Genomic DNA, 20428 nt, shown 5'->3' on the forward strand with positions numbered 1-20428 from the left:
GTCGGTTTCACGTTTCTTTAACATTGTAGCTGTGCTCTGTCTTTCCAAGAGGTAAGTCGTTCAACCTTAATATTTTTTAAACAAACTTTTCTGATTTCGTAGATTGACATTAACCTTGTTTACTCCTGGGCCCCTGCCTATTTGATTTCTCTCTTCGACATACAAAAAAAAAACACACAAAACTTTATTATTTACATGCGAACAAGCATATCCGTACGGGCGTTGCATTTATAATTTGACAGCCTTAGTTAACCATGGAAATTTCCATTGACATTATGTTTAGTTTGAACCTTTCCGTGCCCAAATGTTTACCACTGAGGTAGTCATTTAAAAAAATACTTTACTCCTCTTCTTAAAGGCATTCTGTGAGATTTGCTATGTGTAGCGATATTTATTTTGAGTACCGTTAAGTTAAATGTTGGGTGTGTCCATTTAAGAAAACTAAATTTGCCCCTGTCTGGATAATCAAGTTGCAATTCCTGAAACAATGTTTAACAAGTGTTTGCTGTCCAATTTACCTTAATACGCTTGTGCTTCACTGACTGCGCTAGTTTGCTGAAAATAATATTAATATTCGATTTGTGGGCAGAGATGATAGCGGCATTTCAGTTGCAGTATGCTAATTTGTCATCTTCTGTTCAATACCGCTTGCAAAGCTACTGCTGGAAATTAGAGGAAACACTTCTACTCAGAGGAAACACTTCTATCCAAATAAACACTACATTTGCAATTGGAAGCGAAAATATCTTTCACTTTTTTAGTGCACAAGTCACTCGATAATAAAATTTTTTTACCGCGTCATTGGTAATCGATTTAACAAATCAAATGTGGTTTAGCGTGGTCTGTTCTGTTTACGGCAATTTTAACATTGGTCTGGACTAGGGAACTAATTGTAAGGCAGGTCTGAAACAGGGTTTTGATATAAGGGTCGTGTCATAAATAGGGTTTCGAATTTTTGGTCAGGTGATAAATAGTGTAGGGAAAATCGCAGATTTTGGTCATAAATAGGGTATGGGTTTTGGGAAGCGGGCCGCACATTCTGGAAGTGTCTCCCCCCCGGAGGGAGGCTATTATTACCAAAACCTTTTTGTAAAAATTACAACAAAGCGCACCATACATTCTGCCAGATAACTTTAGACTTTGTAATTTGAAATTTATTTCCTGTGGTTTTTGTTTTAAAACAGGTTTTAAACATATTAACCAAACTCAAAAATGGAAGCAATCATCAATAAAGTCCGGGTTGCTTGTGAGAAAAGAGGCACAACTGGGGCAAGAAAATTGGCGAAGTAAGTTGAACATTTTGGTAAAGTTTAATTTTTGTCCCAATACTGGAAAAAGATATCAAACACAAGTTGCTACTAACCAGGGCCAAAACCCACTAAAAATACAATTTATAAAATAAGCCATGTTCGAGATTCTCCGCTTCAAAATTGGAGTCCTGGTGAACAACCTGTCATATGGAAATGAATTTGATTTGCAAGACAATGAACGTGCGAGAAAACTCCTTGCCATATGAAAGTTTGTGCTCCAAGACTCGTCTTGAAACAGAGGTAAGGATGCTCGCAAATGGGCTTAATGTATCCACAAGCAATAAATGTTTAGTCGGAAATTGACTGGGACCAAAGTTGGTCGCCTATTAGAGTGACGTATCGCGTGGCACTATTCAAACATACACTCAGGTCTGACTACTGCATGTTTCAATCAATGAATTTTCCCTATTGTTATGTTTCTTGCTTTAATGTTTTGCTCTCTTTGGTGACTGTAGCTCGTTGATGTACGCTTTCTGGTATACCAGAATTATCGATCAACCATGTTACTGAATGAATTTGTTTTGAAGCACTTTCAAGTTGTTTGATGACAATGGAGACAAGAAGTTGAGTTTTGAGGATTTCATGAAAGGGATGCGCGATTACCAGACTGGAGTGACTCCTGAGGCCAGTATAGGCACTGATTATATATTGACTTTTTAATAACCGTTCTTTGAATAACAATAACGTATAGATTTAGCCAGGCCTAATTGCGAAGCTCCTATGCCGGGTTGTTCAAAGCCCGATTAAGCTAACCCAGGAAAAGCGAGAATTTTGATTTGAGTTTTGTAACTCTGCGGTGAGGTTTTCTGTTTATATTGTTTGCCTCTCTGTTTTGAGCTTGACTAAACTCAGACTACACAGAACAAAAGCAGTGGAAAACATTTGAACACAAGAAAAATTGATGCTTCGGTTAACTCTGTTAAACTTGAGGCCGCGATATGGTCACGAGATACTGGTTAGCGGATACCTTGTTTTGACAGGTGTCAATTGACCATAAAATGGAAGTCCAATATCAAAGAAGTACGCTAAAGCAAGGCTGCATGTCTCTGTCAACCCTTTTAGCTGGAGCTTTTACGACTGCTAGCCATGATAACCATGAGAAAATCCATTCATGGGTTTCCTTTTCTTTCCTATATGAGTATGGGGCTTGAGCTCCGCTAAAAAGAACTTAAAATTAAAGTTGTTAAAAGCTGATAGCTCCTGATTTAGCCAAGCCAGGAATAAGGCCGTAACTCGTTGTAAAAACCTGTGAAGGTTTTCTAAATTTGGGAGATACAGTTTTTCTACTTTATATTATTTCTCTTGTTGGTGAGTTGTATAGGATTTTACACTGAAGATGAGCCGAAAATCCCTTTATACAAGAAATGTATGGTACTTTCTAAGTTTTACATTTTTCAGGGGCAAACTGTGCGATTTTAGCCTATTCCTTCTTCAAAATTCCATGAAACCAAAACAAAAATTTCTAGATTTTCTATAGAATATTCTGTCAAAATATTAAAAATTTTATCAATCGTGGGTTGAGAAACGCCGCAGATTGTAACAGTTATTTACTCTTTTCAGCAATCGATCTCCAGCCTTTTTACTTGTGATTCAGTTAGTAGTATAAACGACTTCCCTGCGTGCCTCCTATACTCTGTGTCAAGAATGTATGCCGACGACACACATATGCGCTAGTGATCCCGTAGACTTACAATCCAAGTTAAATAGAGATTTAGTCAAACTCCAGATCAGGTTACAAGCTAATAAACTTAGTCTTAATGTCAAAAAAACTAAGTATTCTTTTACTGGTAGTCAGAACAAATTGCTTAACTTAAACCACCAGTTTGATGTAAAAATCGATGAACATTTCCTAGAAAGAGCTAAAACCTACAAGTATCTTAGCATATTGATTTGGCTAAGAGCTTATCGCGGGACTTCCACATTGACAATATTGTCAAAAAAGCATCTGCCAGTGCAACCTCACTGACCCAGAGGCGGTTAGTCGGGAAGGGACGAAGTCAGCCGAGCACTGCCGAGTGGCAAAATCGACGTTGCGAAAACTTGCAATCGTTCTCGTCAATCTTCGTTGCATTGTTTTGAAGTCAGCTTACATCGGGTCAGGTGTCTTTGGGTCTGTGAGGATGGGCAAGTAGAACTTTGATAGTACTTTATTGTTATCAGGACGTTTTTCACTGATAATTTTAATTTTTTTGGAAAAGACGATTAATAGCTGTGTCTGTTATGATAACCGATGCAAATATTTCATGTCACTAACTACAGGAAGGCAGGACGTTTTTTGATGAACTTGATAAAGACAAGTCTGGATACCTCAGTCTCGCCGAGTTTCTTAATATGCTGAGGGTAAGCAGTACCTTTTATTTGTATTTTAGTTTTAAAACTCCTTCTCCCATGTATTGGCCGAAACGACTCCAAAGATGACCAGTTCTGGGAGTATATTCAATCATTAACACTTTGTATGCGAGGTGGTGTGAGTCGAGTATTTTCTACCTGTATAATTCGTTTGATTTTGTTTTATTATTTTGCTCATTTATTGTCTAAGTTCATGGTCATCTCCTTATTGACAGTTCATTTTTTTCTATTGGCATGCAGGAGCCTTTGTCTGCTAAATGCTTGGAGGTTGTGGAGAAGGCTTTTGCCAAGTTAGATAAAACAGGAGATGGACTTATTACATCTGAAGATTTGAGAAAGTAAGTTTTGTCTGCGTTTTAACTGTTCATTATACACTATAAAACAACTGAAGAAAAGCACAAGAAGCCTCAATAGGCCGTGTTCGTATTCTCGGTATTGGACTGAAACTAGCTTGCAATGGAGGCTCAATCAGAGGAGCATCATTTAAGGAGAGATTAATGTCATTTGCATTTGAAAAGACGCGCCGGCATTAGCCTCAGTTCCAGTCCAGTAGCAAAACAAGGTGAGAGGGAGGACTGAGGTAGAGAACGAGAGGGGAGGGGAGGGGAGGGAGGGAGGGAGGGAAGGAAGGAAAGAACTGGACAGGAACAGATGATGGAAGTAACAAAAACATACTATACTTAGGACGTCAGAAAAGAGTGAAAATAACATAGGAAAAAAGTTCTTCAGATTAAAATTATGCAGAGATTTTGTAATTGTAATTGAGTGCTATAAAGACGGCTGAAATGAGACAGCGCGGTCTTCTTTCACTGTTGGAAACCACTTTACTATGAACTTTACATGTTAAGGTATTATCAAGCCAGTGACGAACAAAGTTTTGATGAGTATCTGGCTCAATATGACGGTAGTGACGCAAAAGCTGGGGTAAGTAGGACAATTGTGCTTCTTAGTTAAGGTTTGACAGGCTGGGTCGAGGTCGAAAGCAAACATTTGCTCAGAATACAATTTTCAGTTGTTATCGTGTAATCACCCGAATCAATTGAAACAAATTAAAATAGCACACACTTATAGTTTTATTTTGAAATGGTTTCTAGGCAGCATAGGTTACCATAACAATTATAGCAGTAATCTTTTGCTGATTTTCACAAAATCTTGTCAGAAGTTTTTAATGTCTTAAGACATCGCGGTTACTGTAACTGTAAATTAAGTCTTACAAAACTCTGTAAGAGAGTTTTTCAGCGCATCAACAATGATTTCAATTTTTATTTTGCCGAGGAAGAGTTGTGCATTTCCCATTATTTAGCTCCATATCTTTTAACAGGTTATAGATACAACTACCTCCTGGTCAGATTTAGAAATTGATTTAATTCTTTTATCCATTAATTCGTGTATTCGTGCGTTCGTGCAAGCGTGCGCGCGTGCGTGAGTGCGCGCATGCGTCCGTTCCTTCGTTCATTCATTCATTTTAAAATTCGTTTAACGCTGGTTGTTGTATTTTTACTTTCAGCCAGTTGAGGTGACTAGAGGGGAGTTCATTGAACATTATACCAATCAAAGAGCCACACTTTATCCAAGCGATGAGTACTTTATTGCTGCAGTTCAAGGTGCTTGGGGTGTCTGAAAGCTGAGCATGCGCAGTAGCAGTAAAACGCCTTGCTATCACATGTACTAGGCTGATTGAGGCGACAATAAAATACCAGTGAATTTACCACACCTGCGTTTGCCTTGTAAGATTGTTTTATACCAGAGGGGTGACTCCCATGTAAAATGGAGTCGGGTACAGCTTCGGACATTTTGAAAAGAACCCCTAAGAGGTACGAGGCCCATGTTTTGTGGCGTGGCTTGAAATTGTTTTCAGCCCTGAGAGATATCAACTCTAAAACAAAACATTATCTGTCATATTTTTTTCAACTCAATGCCCTAAAAGTTACCACAAAAGCTCCCGCTGCGGACGTTTTAAAGCTGAACACCCTAACATACATACACACATAAAACTTTATTTTATCTCAGATTTTGAATACCCAAAAAAATAGGCTAGTATCTCCGAGAAAATTAAAATCAAAATAAAGTAACACTACGTATATTGAATAAAATATCAACTTGGAAGACATTATAATTAGCCGATTAATTCATGTTGTCGAATTGCTCTGATAAACTCATTGAGACAAGAAATAGCTCTTAATCTGTCAGGTAAAGCATTCCAGAACTTAGCCGCTGTATAAGTAGAGGAATTCAAGCCATAAGTGGTAGTGCAAGGTTTAGGAAGTTCCTCTCATAAAATAGTCTACAGATCTGAGAGAAAACAATCCTGAGAAAAAAAACCCTGAGAAAACATTCTGAGAAAAAAAACCCTAAGAGGTACCAAGACCGCTTTTTAACCCCTAAGAAGTGTGACAAGCACCCCCGTCCTTTTTACATGGGAATTGCCCCAGGGAGGTTTTATCTAAATCCCTCGACCCACTCCAGGCAATAAATGATACCCTGTCCGAAACATCAACGAAAAACTTAAAACCTCGACTGAAACGCAAAACGGAACACAAAATACAAACTTGGGGTGGAGGGTATAGAATAGTGTTACGGATTGTAACGCAACAACGAAAGACACTCCATTACCGTTGAACCCATAAAATTTAGCAAATTACTCTGGAACAAACCTGTGCGATAGAAACTCTGAGATAGCTTGATGGAAATACCGAAAATGTTGAATTGAAGATTCAGTAGTATGAACTAACTGGAGTACAACTGATCTTCGAAATGTGTACGCGCGCATGGAAAAGAACTTGGAGTTTTTCTCAAACCTCCAGTTTATAATTATCCGAACAAATGTTACCTGGATACTCCACAACTCGTCTCAATGTAATGCTGCTGTTGTCTACACAATTCCTTCATTCTTTGAAACAGCAGAAAGTAGAACAGAACGTCGGACAGTAGAGAAGGGTAGGAGGATTTTAGTCACCTAGAGTTATGAGCGCTTGAATTTCTGCTCTTACTCTGTTGCTCAGGTTAGCCACAGTGACTGAAAACGACTCATTTTCCCTTTCAATAAAATTTATTGTGTTTTTATGCAGCTCAAAGACATGTTCCATGGTGACGCAAGCAACATCAGTTACTCCATATATGGATATCATAATTAACCCTTTAAACATCCCAAGATGCAACACCGCAGTAGTTTTTAGTGTAAGGACTCGGTAACGAATCCCATAGCAATGCCGGATAATTTGTTTTGAAAAACCACTTAATTAATTAACCCTTAGCAACCCCATCCATTTTGGCAGCTGTTTTGGACATCCAGCTTCTTTAATCTGAAAATGAAAACAAAAGAGATTTTGTCGATGAACATTACGACAGAATTGTAATCCAAAGTGACAAATAACTTTTCTTAGTATCAATAATATATAGATTTAGGCCAGCCTAAAGGCGTAGCTCCTGGGCCGGGTTGTTCAAAGCCCGATTGAGCTAACCCAGAAAAAGGGAGAATTTTGATTTGAGTTTTGTAACTTTGCGGTGAGGTTTCTGTATATTGTTTGGCCTTCTGTTTTGAGTTTTAATAATCACCATATACACAAAACAAAACAGCAAAAAACATTTGTACAGAAGAAAAAGTTATAATTCGATAAACTTTAATCCTGGGTTAGCGTAAACCGCCTTCCGAACAATCCTGCCCTGTTTCCAACAAGCTAACCCAATATGAGCCCGCGATCCAATCGATAACCAGCACTTGGTCAGCGGTCAACTTCAAAAAACACGTGACCTCGAGGAGCTGTAAACTTGAGCCAGCGATATGGTCACGTGATACTGGTCAGCAGATACCTTGTTTTGACAGGTGTCAATTGATCATAACATGGATTTCCATTATCAAGGAAGTACACGGTAAACCAAGGCTGCATGTCTCTGTCAACCTATTATTTGGAGTATGGCCGCCATGTTGGGCAACTCCGCCGCCGCCGTCGTCGTCGTCGCGCGTACGCGCCCACGAGCAATACTGCTAGCCACGATAACCATGAGAAAATCAACTCATGGGTTTCCTTTTCCTTCCTATATGAGTATGGGGTTCCGCCGGAGCTCCGCTATGATGGTAATTTAATAATGATAACGCCAAATTAATGTTTTGACAAAATGTCCTTTTATGCGATGACTTCCAAACCAATGTATCGTGACCTTGACAGCTTCATAGGTGGAGGTGCCTAATTGACACTTTTGCCCCTGCGAGCAATACTTACAAATTCAGTTTTTATGCAGGAGCGATACCGGAGTGGAACTCACTTCCTGCTGAATTAAAAGGCCAACCGAGTGTTTGAGACGATTGGGGCCAGTTTCTTCACTTTTTTATCTTAATAGTGATTTATTTCCTTTTTTCTCTTTTACATCCGCGGTAATAAATAAATCCCTTTGTAGATTAAGTATACAGATGTAAACACCAAACGACAAGCAGGAGCAGGTACTTCAAGTTATGTGTCATTCAAAAAAGTTCAGCAACGTTCGAAAGGAAGCTTTGCCAAGAACTTCTAAACATGATAGACTATGAGCCAAACAATTGCAACCTTTATGACCCACAAAATGTGCCAACTGAGCACAACATCAGGCGCTCCATACGTTTTAATTTAGTCTGAACACTGAATTGAGATTTCATTCGTTGCTACAACGTTTGTCTTTCCCTCACCTTTTTGATGAATTTCGACCTCAGGTATTCTTTTGATACCTTATTACGTGCAAATTTTCGCGACACGTTAATTTCGCGGTTTTGAGGTTCGCATATTTCGCGACACCTTAATTTCGCGATTTTGCGAAAATTTTGCATTTTGACTCACTTTAATTTCGCGTTTTTGAGTGAGACACTATATTTCTTTGTCAATGTTATTTAAGACGTCCCTGAATTTGATCAAACAACTTAATCAACAACGTCCAAATAAACAGAAACGCAACTGACTATATAAACACTAACAAGAAAGATGTTCTCACAGTGTCTACAAGGCAATTGAAAGGTTTAAGCAACTAGTGGAACAGCACGACAAGGAGGCAGTAAATGGACAGTTTGAGGATTGTACAAAAGAAGTGCTACCTGGAGTGGTGACGGAAAGCAGTAGTGATGAAGAGGACCAGAACATTACCACAGAATAGTTAAAAATGATTGTTATAAACGTGTGTAATGGTAATAAAGTCGCTTTTTTAATTATTGACGTAATGTGAGTCACTTAATTTTCGTATCATGTTAATTTCGCGACATTTAATTTTCGCGTAACTTAAATTTCGCGATTTTTTTTAAATCGCGAAATTCGCGAAATTAACGTGTCGCGAAAATTTCATGTAATAAGGTACTTCATTGGCTACTTCCGTGGTATTTTGCATATTTAACAATTGGCCAACATTATCCATATTTTCCATATTTCGTAGTTGGAAACAAGATCTAAACTACAACAGAAGAAGTTTAAGGTCTGTTCGATTTTAGACGTACCAGAGCTGCAGGCAGATGATTTGATTGTCGCCAACATCTTTTCCAGCTGGTTGAAGTCTTCCACCTGAACCACAGGGTTGCCATCACCCGCGATCAACTTAAGGGTTTCCTTGTTTACACCCGGGCCGATACCAACGGCCACTGTATTAACGTGCTTTGCCTGTTAAAAGACAAGAGTGATATTGTACAAGATACGTCGCCATTCAAAATGAAAACGGATTTAGTCGCGTAGATAACTGGAATATTCTTGGAAACCATGTCCTGCAAAAACAATTGTATCTGACATTTTGATCAGTAACGAACCCATTTCCCTGGAAATTTAAAAAGAGTGTGAGTTTGCTGAGATATCTTGCTACAAGCAAGACTATCCGGACTTACCACACAAAACATAATCAAGTTTCGTAGGAAGCGTTTTGCGGTTAATTCTAATTTACAGCCGAAGAAGCGACTTTCCGTGTGATAAGTTCGGTCATTTGAATTATGAAACTAACAAAAGTCGGACATACAAGAGAAACATCCTGGTGTGTAAAGTGGCAAGAGGTTTTATTCAACCATCTAAGGGTGCGTTTGACTGAAAACATTGCGAATTAAAAGTAAATGGAGTAAGCCCGAGTGTCTGTTCAAATGAGTTACTATTCTGATACCAAAGTACGTTGAATGTATTCCAAGAATTCTTTTCAACAGAACAGGATACCGTGTTGCCGCTGGTCCTGTCTAATTCAAGACTGAAATTCCTAGTTTTTGTCTTAACCAATGATCATCCACTCCCAGCGATCTAATGAGGAGAGTTAAGATAATGTGGGAACCGTGTCTGTTCCGAGAAGGACCCTCTGTCTCACTTTAAAGGCTTGCAAATAGGAATATTTGGTTTTCAACAGAAGGAGACTGAAGCCAAGAGTGTTATCATGGCAACGGCAAATAGGTGTCAATTTGTTTCTTTTGTGATGTACGTCTCTCGTGCCAAGTTCAAAGAACACCGCTTAAATATTTCTAGAGATATTCTCGATTCAGTATTTTACTGTTTTAGTTGCACTATTTATGAAGTCATCACTTTCCTCATTTGCATAATAGAAAAACGTCGATATATCTAAAACGATAAAAGATATTCCAAAAAGGAAAACGCCATTTTTCTCTATTTAGAAAAACCTTTGAGGAAAGCGGCAATTAAATTTTCATTTCATGGGCACTTAAAGTGTGCGAGTAAAACTTGAGTGTTACGCAAAAAAATGAAACCAGTTAAGTCAGGGGGAGAAGCACCCAAACGCAAATGATATCACTAACAGCTATATTGATTATTTCTGAGGAAATGGGTAGAAAAAGGGAATGATTATAACGACCGTTTGTCTCCACGAGGCGGCCAGAGTTTCTTGATAAGTCAAACGATCAAATAAACGATCATTGAAGAATACTCACTTTGAAATCTTTTGATATTCCTTCAGCAAAAGTTTTAAAGTCAAAGTTCTTTTGGCCTTTGGGTTTGGTTGGCTTGCCATCCGTGAGCACAATCATAACATTTGGCTTGTCTGGCCTGTCTCCTCCCTTTTCGGTAAAGAGATTGTCCCTCGCCATTTTCAGCGCCAGATCAGTGCGAGTTTCAAGTTCCAGCTTTTTTGGTTCGCTGGCAATTTTCGCTAAGAGGGCATCCTTGTCATGGTATTCCGAATTGGAAAAGGTGAACACCATGTTGGCCTTGTTGTGAAATGTGATGAACCCAAAGTGATCTGCATCTGGTGCGGGGTGGAATTTACCAATCAGTTCACCCAGGAAGCTGATGACCTTGACTAGGTTGGGGTTCTTAACGCTCTTTGATTTGTCCAGAACAATTCCCACGTCAAGTCCTGCTGTACAAGGTGGCGCTGAAGAGAACCAAAGGTGAAGAATTATTTCGTAGCTCCTTACTAGGGACTTATGTACAATACTTTTTCTTCGCTTCACCATTTTGGGAAGTTTGGAGAGCAGCAAAGAAGATACAAAAGTATCATATGTTGACGACACGCACTCGAGCCTCATAACGAGTAAAAATCTGCTTCATACAATCTACTCAAATCCGCCATGCCAACGTCTGTAGCAAATGTCTCGTTCAATATTTAATTTGGTGTTCCTCTCATATTTGCTGTAGTTACTGCTGGTTAAGTCGCAATAAAAGCAATTATCAATTTATTGTGTCTATATTGAACAAATAAAGAAGCCTAAACCGTGTATTACACTGTAATAAAACACGACAGGCATTTGAGAACACGAGGGAAATGTAGAAAACACGAGCCGCAGGCGAGTGTTTTTTACATTTCTCGAGTGTTCTCAAATGTCCGGAATGTTTTATCACAGTGTAATACACGGCTTAGGCTTCTTCATGTGCTTTATGATATAGATTTTACACGCACAAAACAATAAAACACGCTTTTTCTATGACTCTGATAAAACATGGGTTTTTGACCAATCAGAGCGTGCGCAGGGTCCATTCCATATTATGAATATATATATTCTCCAACTTAAATTGAATTCTCCATGAATTTATATTTAAAAGAGGACCAAAGAATACCGACGTCACCATAGGTTGACATTATGACAACGAGCGTGGGTACCCAGGATACCAAAGTGAATTTATTGTGATTGGTTCTCTCAAAGGACTCCTTGGGGATCGACGAGCATTGAATTTGAAGTCAATTTAGTCGATATCTTCAGACAGGTAACTGAAAAAAAGATACCAGAATTAGTGGAATAATGTTAGCTTACGGCATTCCTGTTCATTGCATGAAACATCTTTCGTAGCTGGTCCCAGTTCACTGCAGTCCTTTCCACCGTTAGCAGGCGGGGGGTTGGTGCAGGCTCTTGTTAGTGTCTGTGTTCCTCCGCCACACGTCACACTGCACTCAGAGGATTCCGACCAATCAGTGTAATTGCCGTCAATTGTTAAATGCAAGCAATGATATTTATCATTCGACGCATTTTTCCCTTCCTTTTCATTGGTCGAGAGCCCATCAAGTGACATGCAAATAACTGCCTACAAATAATATCTGATCATGCGTATTACGGTCTAAATGTGTTTTGCTACAAATAATATTCTGCTCATGCGTAATTAAAACCACGCTTTTGCGTGAAAAATGGCAGATCACTTCCCCGAGCTGTCAGAGAGTGATTTAAATATGAAAACAAACTTGGTAATCGAATGATAAAACAACTATTAAACTCGGTTATCGCAAAATATCGTGATTTGTCAGTGTCTCGCAGATCAATTATTCTTGTTATTATTATTATTATTATTATTGTTATTGTTATTATTATCTTATATTATTATTATGATCCCCACTGACAAATCACGATATTTTGCTCAACCTCATCCAATGATGGTTAATAATTGTGTTCAAAAGCACTAAAATTAATAGCAAATATTGCACTGAAGGGAATGCAGTTTATAAATGACAAATTTGCTGACTAACATGCTAAAATCAAACTGTGCCTGACGATTTAAAGCAAATTCATCGAGAGAAGATGTAAATACATAAATTAACAGAAAGGTTAATAATTTTATTAATTACGGCAATCTTGTGTATTGCACTGCTGTATCTTCTCAGCTGGCCCCAGTCCACTGCAATCTTTTCCACCGTTAGATGGCGGAGGATTGGTACATGTCCTTGTAAGTGTCTGTGTTCCTCCTCCACACGTCACAGTACACACAGAAGTTTCCTTCCAATCAGTATAGCCACCGTCAATTGCTAAAATAGAGAAATATCTCTTAAAGAGAAAGAAAGAGAGAACTAACGGTCTTACCAAGGTGTGAAAATTCAATGATGTCGATGATAACGACAACGATGATGCTGATGATGATGATGATGACGATGACGATGATGACGATGACGATTATGACGATGACGATGATGATGACGACGATGATGATGACGACGATGATGATGACGACGATGATGATGACGATGATGATGATGGCGGTGGTGTTGGCAGTTGTGAAGATTGTTATAATCTTGATGGTGATAATAGTATGTAAACCCATTTTCAACTCAATATTCAGACTGAAAATAAACTTAGAAGATCGATACGGAACGATATGTTATGGAACTATATGTTACAGCATTCACTACTACTGCATTGCATCGTTAGTGAAATAATGTCAGCTTACGGCATCCCTGTTCATTGCATGAAACATCCTTTGTAGCTGGTCCTAGTCCACTGCAGTCCTTTCCACCGTTAGATGGTGGGGAATTGGTGCAGGTTCTTGTTAGTGTCTGTGTTCCTCCTCCACACGTCACAGTACACACAGAAGATGCTTTCCAATCAGTGTAGTCACCGTCAATTGCTGTTAAAAGGAAAAGGAGAAATCTTTCACTACTGCGCTCTATTTTGTTGGTTAAGTGACTTCTTTCATGAAGAACAGTAAACTAAATTAAGGTAAACGTCAGGGATTTAAGACTTCCTACAAGAGATGATGGTGATGATGTTGGTGGCTATAATGATGATGATGACGACGACGCCATATCATCGTCTTTAGCAAATGTCTCGTTCAGTATTTAAGGGGTTTCTCTCATATTTGCTGCAGTTACTGATGGTTAAGTCGTAAAGTTATAATCAATTTATAGTGTCTATATGCTCTCCAAACTAAATTCAATTCTCCAAAAATTTATTCTTGAAAGAAGATCAAACAATACCGACGTTACTATGGGCACGTTAACGTCAGGACAAGGAGCGCGCGTAAACAGAGTTTGAACGTCAATTTATTTTGGTTGGTCTCTCTAAGAATCCCTCAGGGGTCGAAGAACATTAAATTTGTACTAACTCGCTTCAGTCGATATCTCCAGACAGGTAACTGACAAAACATACAACAATAAGTGAAAAAATATTAACTTACGGCATTCCTGTTCATTGCATGGAACAACCTTCTTAGCTGGTCCCAGGCCACTGCAGCCTTTTCCACCGTTAGATGGCGGGGGCTTGGTGCAGGTTCTTGTTAGTGTCTGGGTTCCTCCTCCACACGTCACAGTGCACACAGAAGATTCTTTCCAATCAGTGTAGCCACCGTCAATTGCTGTTAAAGGAAAAAGAGAACGTTTTCATTACTGCAGTCTATTCTGTTGGGTTAATTGACTTCTTTTATAAAGAATCATAAATTAAGGTATCATGTCAAAGCTCTTTCATGGACCACACTTGATCTGGAAATAATTGAAAATTGCATAAAATCAAGCCTTGATAGCAACATGTTTTTGAAAGTATTAGTAAACCTTGGCAAATTATATCTTGAGTTTGCTCTGAAACAAGTTAATATCGATAAATCATTATGATATTTACTAGGAAGTATGAACTTGATCCGTTACGCTGAAAACGTCGTCTTTTGTACTTGGGGAGCTCAAGCAAACCACGACGACGACGGCAGCGAGAACGTCACAAAACAAAAGATTTAATGAGTAAAACAATAGCTGTGCACGTGCGTTATAAATCTTTGTGCATTTCTTTGCCGTCCTGGGCGAGACAAGCACGTGAAAATGACCAAGTTCCGTGTCGTCTGAGCGCGGACGACGACGGCTAATTTTTCGTATTTTCATTTGAAATTGAAGGCCGTCATTGCATACTTAGCTTAAGCACGTTTTTACAGCCATGGTATACTGAACAGATCTAGGCAATCGCGAATTTCGCGGGTAAAATATAGATGCATTTTCTACTAGGCGTCGTCCTCGGCGACGACGACGACATTGCTTAAGCTCCCTAAATTAATCTTCGACTAATTCACTGAACTCGTAACATTCTATTTACATCTACATCTCAGCCCTGCGTCATTTAAGGAGTGACTTAAGACTTCCTACAAGAAACGCTTAATCCATTAGAGAATGCATAAAAAATGCAAGTCAGTTTTAATGTTCAAATCCATGTACAGTTAGGTAATCTGCAATTTCCCTTTATGAGTTATACGTAAACAGAAGCTAGCTATCTCGGTTCCACAAAACCTCAATAAGCACAGCTTGTAGATTATTCCACTCACCACAGGCTTTGTCTAGGATGTCTCCAATTTTGTCAAGTAGGGAATCAAAATTCTTCGTTAATATCACTTTCCCCGTCTTTCCAACAACTTTATACATGAAATCCTTGTTGATGTTGTTTCCGATTCCAACAGCGATGATTTTAACACCTTTATTCTTTTGAAATAGAACAATATGATAACTTTCAGGATTGCAAGTCAGATCCATACTCGCCTTGTCGCTTCTTAAAAGTTGAAGTGCATATGAATACAAATTAGAACTAAAGGTTATACTTCAATCAAGTTAAGGTGATTCCTTAGTACTGCATTACGCATCTCTACTGCGCACGATTTTCGCGTCATTAGCGCGCGCACATGAGGGCGTGCGCGTACAAAACGTAAAAAGATTTCCCACAAACTAAGCTCGATAGCGAAATAAATGCTCCTTTTCTCTTAAATGAACACGGTGTCCCCCACTTTTTATTTCATAATTTCAACGAGAACAATATCTTCAATAACTGAGAAAAAAATTAACAGAAATCTATGGCTACTTTTTTTGCAGTGAAATAAATACTACAGAGGGAGACATGACGGGCTCAACAGCGCATGTCCAAATTATGTTTCCTTTAAAGGATAAAAAAATGCAGGCTATTTGAAGACATTTTTTCTGGCGGTGACCCCCTCTTTTTATTACGTTTTTAATATCTCTTTGTCCTTTAACATCAGCATACCAAGTTTCATCGGAAATCTATGGCGGGTTCATTTGCTAGGGAATCACCTTAAGCATTACAGTAAGGCCATTGCCTGTATGAAGAAGAATGTAAATAATAGAGTCACGATAAAACGCAAATCATCAAGTGAATATTTTTTACCCGGTGCATTGTGTTTTTTACTCTTTTCTTGTTTTGGACATTTGTCAAAAAGACACTGATTATTTGCCACGAGAATGATTGTTAAAGCCTATCGAACATTTGAGCAAGCAGATTCAATGAAGAGCTCAGGAAAAACCAGCACCATAACGTGTTATCTTGGTTGACTATACGCCATAAACTGTTTCTTTTTACAAGAATATACTTTATAACAATATCGAGGCTAAAATTTACGAAAATTTTAGAATATTTTAAGAATGAAGCCGACGTTGAGATTTTGAAAAAAAAAACACATCATTTGTTTGTTTTGAAAAAAAAATTGTAAACACGATATAATACAATAAAAAAACTGTATAAAAATTCTTCCTTCCCTGAGCGGCAAACTCAGCCAAAAAAAAAACAACAAAAACAGCACTAGGCGTAGGTTCGATGTCATAACATTTCTGCAAGATTTATGTATGTCATATCAGGCTGTATTGCCTGCAGTCTGGCTCAAAAGTGACTTCAATGCCATCAAAGTCATGATAGAACAGATAATTTGACGTTTTGTGGGCATAGTCCACTTTTTATTCCTATAATCTAAAAATATTCAAAGAATATTTTGAGCCTAGAATCGGCAGAAGAATAAGAATATTCAGCCTGGGCCAGGAAAACAATCTTCTGGTAAAAAAAGAGAATGTTTATGGCTAGTGCTGCAATGCCTTGAGGTTGTAGTTCCGGTTGTTTTTCTCATGGTACACTAGACTGCTCATTCTCCACTATTTTACGAAAATGTTACAAAATCTTTAAGTCATTTCAAAGATAAGTCATGTTATGTTATTAAAGAACGTTCACTTACCTCCAAATTTTGCGATAGTCGTTGGAAAAGTTCTTTATCGGCGGTATTATGTCCGTAGGGTTTTCCATCCGTGAAAAGGAACAATAGATTATCGGCTTCTTTCCTGTCTCCGTTATCAGGGTTAAACAGGTCGCTCCGAGCTAATCTAAGGGCTGAGTCAGTGCGGGTGCCCACTTTTTTGGCAATGTTCTTAATCTTCTCTCTCACCAGCTCGAGTAGTTTTTCTTCGTCCTGATATTTAGTTTGCTTAAAGAGATTGTGTCGCCAGGCCGAATTAGCAAACGTGATGAGACCAAAATGATTGCCTTTGGGTTCCACGCCTATTCTCTTTATCATGGCAATAACAACTTTTCTGAACTTTGAAAGGTCATCGCGATTCAAACTCTTAGATATGTCCCCGAGAATGGCAATATCCAGCATCCGGCCAGCACAGCCTCCTAAAGAATGCATTAAGTGTTTTAAAATGTTTGTCTTTTCCAATTTGAAATAATAAGAATGATATCTACCGCTCATTTAAATGTTTAAACAAGTTGCAGAGAATTAAAAAATTAAAAAAATACTTTTTGCATTCTACCATGCTTTTAAGTCCTTTATGTCACATGGGAAAAGCGAAGCTGGAGCCTTTGAATTCATTAATTGTCATTTTCTCTTTGCCGGGAAACAATTTTTGTTTTCACTTTTTCCTCACTCTTACAATTTTCACTCTTGCAAAATTAAACATACATCGTAGCGAAATATTTCGTACTACTAATGGCTTAGTTTCTTTTAGTGAGACCGTTCAGTTCGAGTTTTATTTGCAGCACCATGTCTAAATGTTATGTTTGAACATGGAATGAAAAAGGTTTTACATAATTTTCACGAAGTTGCTAAAAATTGGCAATTATGGCGCATTTGAATTGTCATTATTTTCCAGAAGTGTTTCAGCACCTAATTTCGTCTTACTTATTTTTGTATTGAGTCCTTTACTACTACACTAAGACTAGATAGTTTTATATACAATATTACAATCAAGTTATAGATATTTGGTGACAGACCTTGTACTTCCTGGAAGTCTGAAAAAGAGCAAAAAGAACAGCTAGAAATATAAAATGAATTCTTCATTATTGAAACGAACGAAAAAGCAAATTGTTCTGACTAAGTAGTGAGACAGTTCAGTGTACCAATGCTACGTTAGGTAGAATTGCTGTAATCCAGATATTTTTACTGAAATTCAGTTTAGCTTCGCTGTCATTTCGTGTTACCAAATAAGCAAAAGTTAATTACATTACCAATTTGCAGTTATGAGACCCACTCAAGTCAAATGTTACCTGAAGACAAGGAGAACATAAAGAGGGCCAGGAGCCACAGCAAGTACATGACGTCAAGAATTCTTCGGCGATAGATGAATAAAACTGCGTAAAAAGTCGTGACAAGTCTGCTTTAAACATTTAGAGTTACTCGCCCATTTTAAGAAGATAAAGTTTTATCAGAAAATAATTTAAGTTATCGGTCACCCGACTGGTCCTACGGGCTCCAACATATAGCGATAGTATTCATGCGGTTATTAAGCATTGCGTTTGTTCTGCGGCATTTTGTAATAACTACGCATTTTGTAATACCTTACGCATTTTGTAATAAAAGTTGCAGCATTTTGTAATTACCTGCAGTATTTTGTATTAAATGCAAACGACGCATTTTGTAATAAGAGCTGCAGCATTTTGTAATAAACGTCAGTCTACGCAATTGGTAATAACGTGGTGACGCAAATTGTAATAAGTCTCTTCACACGATAATTTCACCAAGCATACAGATTGGCTGGATTCCCTTCAACACTGGCTTAATATAGTTTGTCAAGTGCTCTTTTTTAGCAGATATTGGGAGCTAAACAACCCACATACTTCTATGCAAATCTATATTTTCAATAAGCATGTGGCATAATTTTAGTCTGAGAGGTGTATAAATTTTGGAAAATAAAATTCTCAATTCCTTAAAAATTTCCTAAATCTTCATAATGGAGAATGGAATACCACCAGGTGAAATAGTTCCACCCATTGTCACGCAAATGTTGACGTTTTATTACTTTCTTTTTCGTGAACCTAACTTGATTCCAAGACTCGGACAAAAGTGAGAAAAAAGAACTTATCTAAAAAATCGCATACATCTACTGTACAAATACCCATGCAGATACTGTACTCATATTCAGTTTAAAAAATCCTGCAATAATATAATAACTGATTTTCCATCAGGTTGGTGTTGAAGGGAATCCAGCCAATCTGTATGCTTGGTGAAATTATCGTGTGAAGAGACTTATTACAATTTGCGTCACCACGTTATTATCAATTGCGTAGACTGACGTTTATTACAAAATGCTGCAGCTCTTATTACAAAATGCGTCGTTTGCATTTAATACAAAATACTGCAGGTAATTACAAAATGCTGCAACTTTTATTACAAAATGCGTAAGGTATTACAAAATGCGTAGTTATTACAAAATGCCGCAGAACAGCGTTTTACAGTAAATTGAAATGTGAAAAAAGACCGAAGGCAATGAATTTGCAATGCAGTATTAAACAACTCCTGATTGATAAAATAACTAGCCAACATAATGTTTAAAAGAAAGATAAATTGCTTTTTTAAATTAAGATTACAACTTAGTGCTTCACACAGTATTTGCACCAATTCAGAGACGGGATCATCACAAAAGCGCTTCTCGATGAAGGAAACGAACGCCTGTAAATAACAATAACGAGAGCTGTAAATCCCAAGTAAATTATAAAATTTCTTCAGGGGCCAGCAGGCTGTTCAATGGATAAGAGCGGCCTTGAACACGAGCAAGTGTAAATGTGAAACGCTATTCCATGAAAAAAATTCCACATCTTCTTACATTTTTAGACAATACTGTTCAAAATCTGGACCTAGCAAGGAATAAATTGACCAAGAAGCCAAAAATATAAGTTGACTAAATACCTTTAAACGATGATAGTTGGAGTACAAATTAAATGTTACCTCACCCTGTAGTTTATGTCCGACGGCGCAACTGAGCAGCATCGACGAAGGCCTCTGTTTCAGTGTTGCTTGGCTCCCCATGTGCGACCCTTATTACGAGCTCAAGTAAACACCCAAAATTAATTCAAAAATCGACCTCATGCAGACTGTTTAAGTAGATCCCCATTAACTTTACTATGGCATGGAATTATGATATTTGTGGTCGTTTTACACGTTCATTATCGTATTATGTTTCATTGTTGTGAGGAACTGGTCAATGATCGAAAGTGCTGGTTTTTCCATTTAGTTTCTTTAGAAGAAAACGTGCAATCCAAAGTTTAAAAATGTCGAAACATAAACACGATATTTTAATAATTTTTTGGACTTATAAACATGTCAGCATCATACAAAACACAACTTTCTTTGAACTTCCCGGCTGCGCGGGACTCAAACCTGTAGTATGTACAGCCTCCCAAGAGTTGGCTAAGAGGCAGCAGGTTGGTACAAATAAGGTGTAATTAGGTACAAACATCTTACATACATCCTTTATTGATTTTCCTCGAAGGGACTTTTTCAATTACAACAATCCTACTCTAGAAAACAAACTAGCTAATTACAGCCATAGACACCGATATTTTATTACGATAAAGAGCAGGAAAAATTGTCATAGAACAGAATTACAGTCCG

General features: G+C 38.0%; 3 protein-coding genes across 4 annotated transcripts; 1 reads left to right on the plus strand and 2 right to left on the minus strand.

Annotated features, from left to right (window-relative positions):
* Nucleotides 1-783: 783 nt before the first annotated feature.
* Nucleotides 784-4844, plus strand: LOC145468540 (calcyphosin-like). Its single transcript, XM_081452277.1, has 5 exons — nt 784-1286; nt 1838-1934; nt 3570-3650; nt 3900-3997; nt 4508-4844. The coding sequence occupies exons 1-5, from the start codon at nt 1213-1215 to the stop codon at nt 4611-4613; spliced, it is 456 nt and encodes a 151-aa protein (XP_081308403.1). The 5' UTR covers nt 784-1212; the 3' UTR covers nt 4614-4844.
* A 4163-nt stretch (nt 4845-9007) lies between these two features.
* LOC145467310 (coadhesin-like) lies at nt 9008-15299 on the minus strand. Its single transcript, XM_081450850.1, has 7 exons — nt 15095-15299; nt 13970-14146; nt 13244-13420; nt 12648-12824; nt 11845-12108; nt 10525-10967; nt 9008-9271 (listed from the first exon to the last, which is right to left on the minus strand). The coding sequence occupies exons 1-7, from the start codon at nt 15297-15299 to the stop codon at nt 9008-9010; spliced, it is 1707 nt and encodes a 568-aa protein (XP_081306976.1).
* A 1203-nt stretch (nt 15300-16502) lies between these two features.
* On the minus strand, nt 16503-19952 carry LOC145468335 (von Willebrand factor-like). Of its 2 annotated transcripts, none has more exons than XM_081452035.1 (4): nt 19768-19952; nt 18085-18168; nt 17812-17829; nt 16503-17214 (listed from the first exon to the last, which is right to left on the minus strand). In XM_081452035.1, the coding sequence occupies exons 1-4, from the start codon at nt 19841-19843 to the stop codon at nt 16751-16753; spliced, it is 642 nt and encodes a 213-aa protein (XP_081308161.1). In that variant the 5' UTR covers nt 19844-19952; the 3' UTR covers nt 16503-16750. The 2 variants fall into 2 exon arrangements, with proteins under 2 accessions (XP_081308161.1, XP_081308162.1); XM_081452036.1 differs by lacking the exon at nt 19768-19952 and adding an exon at nt 19271-19336 and having other exon boundaries at nt 18085-18338.
* Between the last annotated feature and the right edge of the window lie 476 nt (nt 19953-20428).

The sequence above is a fragment of the Orbicella franksi genome, chromosome 14 (assembly GCF_964199315.1).
Source record: "Orbicella franksi chromosome 14, jaOrbFran1.1, whole genome shotgun sequence".
In the NCBI taxonomy this organism is placed as follows: domain Eukaryota; kingdom Metazoa; phylum Cnidaria; class Anthozoa; order Scleractinia; family Merulinidae; genus Orbicella; species Orbicella franksi.

Excerpts from the sequence above, each read along its gene's own strand:
- LOC145468540 (XM_081452277.1), top strand. The coding sequence starts at position 1,213 with ATGGAAGCAATCATCAATAAAGTCCGGGTTGCTTGTGAGAAAAGAGGC. Across the intron at positions 1,287-1,837 it reads GGGGCAAGAAAATTGGCGAA|CACTTTCAAGTTGTTTGATG; the intron begins GTAAGTTGAACA and ends TTTGTTTTGAAG. Across the intron at positions 3,651-3,899 it reads AGTTTCTTAATATGCTGAGG|GAGCCTTTGTCTGCTAAATG; the intron begins GTAAGCAGTACC and ends ATTGGCATGCAG.
- LOC145467310 (XM_081450850.1), bottom strand. The coding sequence starts at position 15,299 with ATGGATCTGACTTGCAATCCTGAAAGTTATCATATTGTTCTATTTCAA. Across the intron at positions 13,421-13,969 it reads ATGCAATGAACAGGAATGCC|CAATTGACGGTGACTACACT; the intron begins GTAAGTTAATAT and ends TCCTTTTAACAG. Across the intron at positions 9,272-10,524 it reads GAATATCAAAAGATTTCAAA|GCAAAGCACGTTAATACAGT; the intron begins GTGAGTATTCTT and ends GTCTTTTAACAG.
- LOC145468335 (XM_081452035.1), bottom strand. The coding sequence starts at position 19,843 with ATGGGGAGCCAAGCAACACTGAAACAGAGGCCTTCGTCGATGCTGCTC. Across the intron at positions 18,169-19,767 it reads CGTCGGACATAAACTACAGG|TTTTATTCATCTATCGCCGA; the intron begins GTGAGGTAACAT and ends CTTTTTACGCAG.